Source organism: Orycteropus afer, unplaced genomic scaffold (genome assembly GCF_000298275.1).
Source record: "Orycteropus afer afer isolate SDZICR_OR568_19922 unplaced genomic scaffold, OryAfe1.0 scaffold00242, whole genome shotgun sequence".
In the NCBI taxonomy this organism is placed as follows: domain Eukaryota; kingdom Metazoa; phylum Chordata; class Mammalia; order Tubulidentata; family Orycteropodidae; genus Orycteropus; species Orycteropus afer.
The window spans coordinates 3,247,549-3,258,599 of NW_006921829.1; the positions used below are offsets into that span (position 1 = coordinate 3,247,549).

Genomic DNA, 11,051 nt, shown 5'->3' on the forward strand with positions numbered 1-11,051 from the left:
TCACATTGTCTTTAAATCTTTCCTTTCTCAGCTGCCTTTTGTTATTGATAGGTACCATGGAGTTGATTGCACAGATGATGACCCCATGTGGCAGAGTAGAGCTGCACGATGGAGTTTTCAGGGTTTAATCTTTATGGAAGCACATTGCCAAGTCTTTCTCCCACAGAGCAGGTGGGTGGGTTCGAGCTGCCAACCTTGCAGCTAACATTTGAGCACTGAACCATGTACACCACCAGGGCTCCCTTTACTGAAACTCAGTGTTCAGTCCTTGGATCATTTTTTTTTTTTTTAAACTTTTAATTATTTCTTACAAGCTCCTCTATTCCATTGAGTTCAGTCGTGCCTTATTTGCTGCTGGTTACTAAATCTCTAGTGTATTTCCTCTCCTGAATCACAGACTATGGTTTTAATCACCCCCTAGCACCTTGTGGAATCCCTAGGTGGCAAAAATGATTAAGTAAGTACTCGACTACTAACCTAAAGGTTGGTGGTTCGAATCTAGAGGGATTTTGGAAGAAAAGCCTAGTGATCTGAAAGGTCACTGCTGTTGAAAACCCTATTGAGCAGTTCCGCTCAGAATCGCTTGAGGTCACTGTGACTCAGAGTCAGCTCCACTGCAACTGGTAGCACGCTTGTGTTTGGTCATACCTCCTGGCTTCCCTTAGCTTGATAGTGGTAACAAAATTCTTCTCATTACCACAGGAACAGGTACCTCTTGCTCTTCTCTATCTCCTTCTTGCCCCATAATTAAGCATTTGCCAAATCCTATAGATTCTCTCTGTGCAGTGTTTCTTACTTTGGTCCTCCCCTTCCTATTCACTCTGCTGACACTTTGATTCCTGCCTTCATGGTTTCCTGCGCAGAGTGCTGCAATACATGTTCCACAGCCTTTCTCACCTCTTCTCTGCCCACTCCAGTCCCTCTTCCTGTGCCCTGTGGTCAGGTTGAGATTCCTCAAATGCAGCTCTGAACCTATTGCTCTCCTTTCAGCGGCTCCCACTGTGTGCTCAATTACTCACAAATTCAACATGAGGTCATATGGCCTGCCCTGCCTTTTCTAACCTGCGTCCCATTGTTCCCTCATTGGCTTCAGACACATTGGACTGCTTGTCCTAGCTCTTCCCAGAACATGACATTTGCTCAGTCACATCTGTACCTAAGATTACGCCACCCATTGCATCACTGCATGTCTTCTTATTCCTGCATTTCGATTTAGTTGTTCTCTCCATTGAAACTCATGGCGTTTAGTCTCTGATGGCATGAACTCAGTGTTATGGTTCCTTGTGTACCAGCCTTACCTCTGAGACATTGCCACATCCACCCCCCGCCAAATATTCTTAGAAGGCAAAGGACTGTCTTGCTAATCCTGTGTCGAGCAATAGCACATAGGCCTGTGTACGTCTGCCAAATTGATTAAGTACTTGTTGAATGGAAATACAAATTAAAATTCACACAGATGGCAAAGTGTGAAGTTCATTCATAAGTCTTGTTTTTCTTTTGCTAGGTGCAGCTTGTGTGTGGAGTGCAACAGTAAAATCAGACGACAGATGGACAGTGTGACAAGAGCTTTGGAAAGGATCGGGCCTCGCTGTGAGAGTCAGTCTGGAGTCAAGTGTTGACAGAGTTGCTGAAAAGGAAGCCAGTGGGAGGACTGTGGCACGAAGAGGAAGTGGAGCCCTGTCTTCAGTCACACACCCCATTGATGGAGGACAGATGGACAGCCGGATGGCCAGCCACCTCTCCTCTTAAACCTTTGGGGCATTGTCCTTTGTCCTCTGCTGGACACTTATTAGGATTTTTAACACACTCTCTGAATTTGCTTTCCATAGAAACGTAAAATTAGATTGCAGCATATAACCAGAGTCATCTGTTGCATGGTTACCGACTGGCAAACATGAGTGCTGAGGGGTACCAGTACAGAGCGCTTTATGATTATAAAAAGGAACGAGAAGAAGACATTGACTTGCATTTGGGGGATATATTGACTGTGAATAAAGGGTCTTTGGTAGCTCTTGGATTCAGTGATGGACAGGAAGCCAGGCCTGAGGAAATTGGCTGGTTGAATGGCTATAATGAAACCACGGGTGAGAGGGGAGACTTTCCGGGAACATACGTAGAATATATTGGAAGGAAAAAAATCTCGCCTCCCACACCAAAGCCCCGGCCACCTCGACCCCTTCCTGTTGCACCAGGTTCTTCGAAAAGTGAAGCAGACAGTGAGCAGCAAGGTTAGTGTTGATGAGTGAATGCTGAAGGACTTTCTTTCTTTCTTTTTTTAAGGTAAAGGTTTAGGTATGAGTTGCCCTGTAATGGTCTAGACAGAAGTAATCTTGGCCGCTTTACCTGAACTTATATATGGTGAATACAAACTTTGCTCAGTCACAGGTAGAAATTTATGTTTGTGGAGTAGGAAGTTGTTATAAAAATAGGGAAATGATATCTGAGAACTTGTTTATTGAGTGTTTAAACACTATTATTATAGCTGCCGTTGAATTAAACATCTGTTGAATTTTTCTTCTTGTAATTGGTAATGTATATCTAAATAATCATTTTGGGTACGTAGAAGGTAAGTGTAATGGAAGTATACTTAATATGGTTTATATAGAACAATGCTGAGAGTAATACAATGACCACAGAATTCAGCACAGAAAACATTGTTTTTATAACCCTGAGTCTACCTCTTGGTTTCCTCTCCGGGAACACTGTGGCTGAAGCTGAAAGCCAATCCTGTAGTTAGGAAAAATGCAGACAGCTTTCTCTTCTCATGGACACTGTTATTTGTAGCATTAGTGCCTATATTCTGCTTGGTTTTCATGGGGGTGGGGGGAAGACAGTAACAACAAAAACCACTGAATGTTTTTCTTAAATGGAAAACACCTTGACTCAGAAGTCCTTTACCATTCTCTGGAGATGGTCCAAACCTGAGTTATGCACAGCTGTTCATTTAAGGCTGCTCTTCAGTTTCACATGGAGGACGCCATGTGCTTAGCTTTGCTATCATCAGATTTGTCAAGTACTTCTTTTCCTCAAGAGTAGATTGTATGCATTTTTTCCCCCATTTGTATAGTTTTTTTTTTCCTTGAAGACTGAGCACAAGGAAAGATAACGTTTAAAATGGGTGGACCTACCTGCCATGGTGGCATGTTGAATAGAACCAATGGCAGCATCATATTTCTGGGAGAGACTGATACCACTAGTAACATATTATGCCTTTCTTAACCTTGGCTTATCCTAGCCCAAGGGAATGTGATTATGAGACTAAAGGCGAACACAAGAGTAAAGAGTTACATTTTAGTGTCAGGTAATGGTAGAATTGGAAATATATATGTGTGTGTGTATGTATATATTTAAAGTGAAGAGATTTGATAGGGATGCTTGAAGTGACTACATTTCTCTTCCCTCCCTGGCCCACTAAAGAATAGTCATTTCATAACCATTCTACTGTACTTTATAAATAAGTTCAGGGCATATCTTTAACCATAGAATTCAAAAGCAAAAGTTCATTTCTCTTTGCATGTGAATCAGAAAACCTTGACTGTGCACACACACACATACACACATACATACACACACACACAAACAAAACCAAACCCATTGCCATTGAGTCGATTCTGAAACCCATTGGGTTTCCAAGGCATTAAATCTTTACAGAAGTAATCTTCCTTCTGCGGAGTGGCTGGTGAGTTTGATCTGCCAACCTACTGGTTAGCAGTCAGATGCCTTAGGCACTGTGCCACCAGAGCTCCTTGTATGTAGTTTTCTCAACCGTTGAATATCCTGTATAGTTTCACTTAGCAGTTTGAAGATACACCCTTGATTGTTTTTCTCTGCCAACATACTTTTATACTTTTAATTTGATTTTTTATTTTTTAAGTTGGAGACGCTTCCTTAAGTAGGCAAATTAAAAAGGATAAATGATTTAATTTGCTCCAGAATACAAAGGATCATAAAAATACCTGAGTTGAATTAGAGGAGGTTATTCAGGAGGTGACAAAAGAGTACCTTTGTCAAGATTAGTGACAAAAAGATTTTGTAAAAATAATTCCTAAACAAAATTGCATTTGATAACTGGCATCAGGCTTCAGTTGATTTGGATATGGTACACATAAAAAGCGTATCTCTCCATAAAGAAAAAATGATTTTCCCTTTTGAGGTCCTACTATGTTATAATGCTTTCTTTCACATGTAATGTGATAGTTGATGTTTTAAGCAGCTTTTTCATTTTGATTTTTAATACATGGAAAGGTGCAGAGGAAAATGAAGTGTTTTTTTTTTTTTTTTTTTCCCCCAGAAGAATTCAAGAAAGAGACCCATGATAAATGTACATGAAAGTATTAGGAAAAAAGAGCCTGAATATAAATGAGAAATTAGGAATAACTGAAAGGTTGAAAAGGCAGTGTGATGGGATTGTGTGAGTAGTATGATACTAAGCATTAGATTTCTGGAAACATTAGTCTTGAGTTCTCATTTAAATAGTCATATTAATTTAGAAAGTAGGCTGTAGGGACAGATTCTGTATGTTGGAACCTGTGAGGCTCTGCTTGACTTCTTTTGCCTAAGCATGTAATTATTTGAAAGGTTTTATAGTAACAGACTTATGTGAAGGAAAGAGAAGATTGTTCTTTCTCTTTTACTGTAATTGATTCCCCCCCCTTTTTTTTTCCTTTTTACTCCTTGCTGATGTAGCCTGTTTTTTTGTGTGTTTCGCTGTCTTTATTTCATTTACAAGATTACCTCTAAGTTCCAAGCACCACATATAGTGTTCTCTCTCTCTTTTTAATAATGTGTTTTTGGTGGAAATTTACGCAACATTATGTTCTCATTTGACAATTTCTGCACAAGTTGTTCAGTGCCATTAGTTAAATTTATCGCAGTGTGCTGGCATTCTCTTTGTGTTGTTTGTTCCCTTCTCAGTACTCTAGTTTCCCTGCCCCTTTATCATTTCATCTTTGCTTTTGAGTAATTGTTGACCTTTCATTTTCATACCAAAAGAAACCCCAAAAAACAAAAAACCACGGCCTTCGAGTCGGATCTGACTCACAGTGATCCCTTCTTGGGTTTCTGAGATGGTATCCCTATGGAAGTAGATTGCCCAACCTTCCTTCTGAGGAGTGGCTGGTGGGTTTGAACTGCCAGCTTTCTAGTTATCAGTCACATGTCTTAGGTACTACTCCACCAGGTGAGTTTTAAGTAGGACACCAGTTTTACGGTTAATAGCCTTTATTTTTGTGTACCATTCTGCTATTTTGCTAAAAACTCATCTCTGGATAGGCTCAGTTCTAGCTTTAAAGATTGTCTCAGGGCAGTAGTTTCAGGAAGTCCTTTGTCCTCTACTGTTCCAATCTGACTTTTCCTTTTTTTTTTTCCTCCTTAAAAATTTGAGTTCTGCCTTATATTTTTCTCTATCTCATTCTCTCTGGAACCGTCTGTTGTGACTCCAGTCAGAATGGTCAGTGTTGGTAACTGGACACCATCTAGCTCTGGTCTCAGGGTAGATGAGGTTGTGGCTTGTGTAGACTTGCTTCTTCTTTGTGCTTTTGGTTATTTCTTACTGTTTTGCTCCTGGCGAGTAGACACCCATAGTTATGTCTTAGATGGCTACTCGCAAACTTTTAAGACCCCAGATGCTATTCACATTAGATCATGATTTTTGAGAACTGTGTTATACCAGTTGACTGAGTTGTCCCATGAGACTATGGCCCTAAGCTTTCAAACCCAGAAAACCAGTCTTGGAAAGTATTTGGTTAAGTCTGAAGAGTATTTGTGTGTTCAGTAAACGTATGTGCCTGTACCCACATATTTTTTATTTACACATACCTATAGGTAGCATAGGAGCTCTGGTAGGTTAGTGCCTAAGGTACTTGACTGCTAACCAGAAGATTGGTGGTTCAAACCCACCAGACACTCCTCGGAAGGAAGGTTGGGCAATCTACTTCCATAGTGAAACCGCCTCGGAAACCTGAGGAGGGATTGCTGTGAGTGAGACCCAACTCGATGGCAGTGTGTTTTGTTCGTATAGGCATTTCTAACGAGGTCTGGTGGTGTAGTGCCTAAGGCATTTTGCTGCTAACCAGAAAGTTGGTGGTTCAAACCCAGCAGCCGTTCCATGGAAGGAAGATAGGATAATCTACATCTGTAAAGATTTACCACCTCGGAAAACCATTGGGGGTCACTATGAGTTGGAATTGACTCAATGGCAGTGAGTTTTTTTTTTTTTTTTTTTTTTTTTTACATAGACATTTCTAAGGAGCTCTGGGAGCTCTGGTAGCATAGTGCCTAAAGGCACTTGACTGCTAACCAGACGGCTGGCAGTTCAAACCCACCAGCTGCTCCTTGGAAGGAAAGTTGGGCAATCTACTTCCATAGTGATACTGCCTTGGAAACCCAAGGAGGGGTCACTATGAAGCGGTCGGGTCGGACTCGAGGGCACATAACAACAACAACAACAACAACAACAAGGAGCTCTGGTGCTGTGGTGCCTAAGACATTTGACTGCTAACCAGGTTGGTGGTTCAAACTTACAAGCTGCTCCATGGAAGGAAGATGGGGCAATCTAGTTTCGTGAAGTTTTGTCACCTTGGGGTTACTATGAATTGACTCCCATAGTAGTAAGTCTTTTGTTTGGTTTATAGACATTTCTGTCTGTTCTTACCTATGTATATACCTATATCTACCCATATACCAAATGCCTGTACCCATCCAGATGTGCTCACTTTCATTTACTTTGGTTATGCTACAGTTTTCTTTTTTTTTGAATAAGATCACTGGCACACCGTGTTAATGGCCAGTGTTGTAAATCAGGTATGCTTGGACCTGTGCTGCACACTAAAACTTTAAGTCTTCCTGCCTCCACTGTTTTTGAAAGATAGTTATTAGGCTCTGGCCAAAAGTAGACTTAGTGCAAGAAATGCCTCCTCATGTAACAAAACCCACTTTTTTTCACTTTCCTTTTATGTTCTTAGACACAAGCTTGGAAATTTAACTTTTTGGAGGAAGGAGGGTGGAAAACCCTTTTTCAAATCTGATGAGAGCTCCTCTTAGGACCATGTACGTTCTGTCACTACAGTGTGCATGCAGTGTTTTAGGGAGCCGTGGCCTATAGGTAGGAGTCCCTAGGTGGCACAAATGTTTAAGTTCTCCATTAGTAACTGAAAAGTTGGCGTTTCGAAACAACCCATAAGAAGAAAACTGACGGTCTGTTTCCAAATGGTCACAGTCTTGCAAACCCTGTGGAGCAGTTCTACTGAGGTACACCTGGGTTACCAAGAATTGGAAGTGACAGCAACTAGTTTGTTCCTTGGTTTGGTCTATAGATGGAGTTGAATTTGTTTTATTGGAGCGAGCATGCACTGAGGCTCTATTTTGTGCTAGAAATCAAGGATAAAAGATGCAGTCAGGACTCAAGAGATAATGTGATCTCTGATGCCCTTTCCTGCCTCTCTCCTGGTCCCTTATATTTGCCTGTCATTCTCTCACCCAGGGCTTTGCTTGGAAAATGTCCCCACACATCTACTTAACTGACTCTCTGACCTCTTTGCTTGAATCTTTTCTTCTCCTAGAACCTGCCTCTGCTCACCTTTCCTGCACAGCCTGCCCCTCTGCTTTGCAAAGCATTTATGACCTAACTTACTATGTGTTTCACTTAGTGTGTTTGTTGTCTGTTGTCTCATCCCCCTGTTAGAATGTAAGCAGGTACGAATGTAGAAGGTAGGAATCAGTGTTGCCCCGAGTCACTAGACCAGTGCATCACACAGTAGGCACTCACAAATGACTTCCTGTTGGCAAGCTCATCATTTAACTTTTTCACTTCTTGTATGACTTTTGAAAGTAGCCATGAGCTGAGTGTGTTGTATGCAGACATACAAGACTGTAACAATCTATCCTGCTTTTGGAAATCAGGGTTGGTTGGTTATTTGCATCACTCACATATGAGGAACTCTGCAGCTTTAGCCTTGACCATTGCTTGAGCTAACCCTCAACCATCTCTCTCCAGAGCTCTAATTATCTATGGAACAAGGGGATATTGCATCGTTTAAAATCAGGAAAGTTGTGTGTCTGGGTTGTATCCTTTCACCGTACTTACTCAGTCTATGTGTAATCAGATAATCTGAGAAGAACATGGCATCAGGATTGGAGGAGGACTCAACAACCTATGCTACACAGATGATATAATCTTGCTTCCTGAAAGGAAAGATGACATGGAGCACTTTCTGATGAAAATCAAAGACTGCAGTCTTAAGTATGGATTCTTCCTCAACATAGAACAAAACCTTTACAGGTGGACCAATAAACACGTCATGATGAATGAAGAGAAGATTGATGTCGTCAAGGATTTAATTTTATTTGGATCCACAGTCAACGTCCACAGAAGCAGTAGTCAGGAAATCATATTGCACTGGGCAGATTTGCTGCAAGGGACCTCTTTAAAGTGTTAAAGAGCATAGGTGTCACTTCGAAGACCAAGGTGCACCTGATTGAAGCCATGGTATTTTCAGTTGCCTCATATGCATGTGAAAGCTGGACAATGAACAAGGAAGACTGAAGAAGAGTTGATGCCTTTGAATTATGGTGTTGGCAAAGAAGATTGAATGTACCATGGACTGCCAGAAGAATGAACAAATCTGTCTTGGAAGAAATGCAGCTGGAATGCTCATTAGAGGTGAGACTTCATCTAACTGACTTTGGATGCATTATTAGAGGGGACCAGTCCCTGAAGAAAAACATCCTATTTGGTAAAGTAGAAGGTCAATGAAAAAGAGGACGACCCTCAACAAGGTGGATGACGTAGTGGCTATAGCAGTGGGCTCAAGCATTGCATTGATTGTGAGGATAGCATAGGACTGGGCAGTGTTTTGATCTATTGTACATAGGGTTGCTGTGAGTTGGAGCTAACTTGATAGCACCTAATAATAACAACAGCAATAACATTCTTTAGACAGGTAGTTCTGCTGATGGGAAAATGGATTCAGCTGGTAATCCCTTCAGCGGCTTAAGCAAAATGAGTAGAGCAAGTGTCTTGAGCAGTGAGTGTTCTTGGTGCACAGATTTTAAGCTCTCCCCTCTCCCCTCTTTACATAAACTCAAAACCAAAACCAGACTCACTACCATCAAGTCGAATCCAACTTATGGCAGCCCCTCCTTGGGTTTCCGAGGCAGTATCTCTACATAAGTAGATTGCCCAGTCTTGCTTCTGAGGAGTGGCTGGTGGGTTTGAACCACCAGTCTTCTGGTTAGCAGTCAAATGCCTTAGGCACTGTGCCACCAGAGCTCCCCCTCTTTGCATGGGAAGATAAAATCACTAATCTTGAGTATCCCATTTAATTTCATGCTCCCATAACCCAATAAAGCTCCATTTTACCTTTGGAGAGAACCTCTTCTACATTTTGTACACCCAAAAGGCATGGGTGGGTGTGCACATGGGCTGCATGCTCTTTCAGAGTGGCATGATATTTGAAATTAATACTCTAGCTCTCTCTGCTGTAGGCTATTCAGACACTAGCGTTCCATTTCCATGCATGCACCCCATTCCATCATGGTTCCGCGTTTCCTCTTGTACACAGGAACTGAGTTGGTGCAGATGGAGAGCTCTCATAAGTCGTCCAGTGACTGTTTTTTCAGACAGGGCTTTGGGATTCTTTGGTTAATGTCATGTTAAAGCAGAATATTTAGATTAGTGAGTCTGTGACCATGTTAGTTTGTATAAAATGTTGAGAACTGTCTAACATGGGTCATTTTTAAGTCTGAGTTCATAGCCTTCTCAGTCCACCATCCACATACCAGTCCCCCCTCCCCCCAGCCCCACTGCATACTGACAGTGGGTCACAGCTGGTTTCACGTACAAAACATAAAGCACGCATTTGCGCTGGCTGTTTTAAATTTTGATTTGTGTATGTTTTCATGGTTTCCTAGGCCATGTTTTTCACATTTCCACACTCAGCATTTGAGTGTCCCTACATAGCCACTGCTCCCTGTCTAGAAAGCAAGGCTGTAATAAATCATATAAATTGACTACTCTGTATAGAGGTCACAGAAAATAGCGGCCTGATCCCAAATTACACACCTTTGCTGAGCCCTGTGGTCAAAATGCATTTGTCTCCTTGAGGAAACAGAAATGGTGCCTGTGAAAGTAATTTGCTTTGCTTCACAAATTCTTGCCTTTGTGAATTCTGTTTTATTTCAGAGTGTGCTTCTTGTAACTTTCCCTACCTTCTCTCCTACTTACCTGAGACTTCGCTGTGAAGGTGAAAGATTGTCTTGTTAAAGCCCCTTGGTGAATCTCCATCAGATGTGGTAAGATGTCTGAGGTCTGGCATTCAGTGCCCATTCTGCACTGACCACTTACCTGCAGTGAGAAGGTCGGGAAAGTTACAAGACATTGAAAGATGCCTTGGAGACTTATCTGTAGCTTCTGACCAACCTGAAAGTAAAAGCATGACACTAGGGACTTTTGTTGTTCTTAGGTACTGTCGAGTCAGTTTTTGACTTTTAGTGACTTCATGTGACAGAGTAGGACTGCCTAATAGGGTTTTCTAGGCTATAATGCAGATGACCAGATCTTTCTCCTTTTCGATAGATTCTAATTGGCAACCTCTCAGTTAGCAACCAAGCACTTAACCATTGTGCCACCAGGGCTTATGACCCAGGTGTAAACATTTTATGTGCTTCCTTTTGTGTTTTAATAGAAATGAAATTTATTTCTGAAAGACATTATAAATGTAAGTGATTGGGAAAAGGATCTGGAAAAAACAAGTTTCTGAGTTACTTTTTTTATGAACCCAGATGAGCCTAACCACTTCTCTTTTGGTCACAGAATCTGTTAGCCGTGTATTAAGTTACATATTAAAGCACAATTCTCCCTCTGAAGAGCACCAACCTTTGTTGTTGTTGTTGTTAAGTGCTGTCGAGTCGTTTCCGACTCATAGCGACCCCATGCACAGCAGAACGAAACACTGCCCAATCCCGCGCCAGCCCCACAATCCCTGCTATACTCGATCCCATCATTGCAGCCACCGTATCAATCCATCTCGTTGAAGGCCTCCCCCTCTTTCGTC

The 11,051-nt window shown here is 41.7% G+C and overlaps 1 protein-coding gene across 1 annotated transcript in view; it reads left to right on the forward strand.

Moving 5' to 3' along the window:
* The first annotated feature begins 1,894 nt into the window (after positions 1–1,894).
* PIK3R1 (phosphoinositide-3-kinase regulatory subunit 1) overlaps positions 1,895–11,051 on the forward strand; it is an 86,188-nt gene continuing 77,031 nt past the window's right edge. The window contains exon 1 of the mRNA XM_007949177.2: positions 1,895–2,228. Coding sequence (XP_007947368.1) covers positions 1,895–2,228 — 334 coding nt within the window. The remainder of the gene's footprint in view (positions 2,229–11,051) is intronic.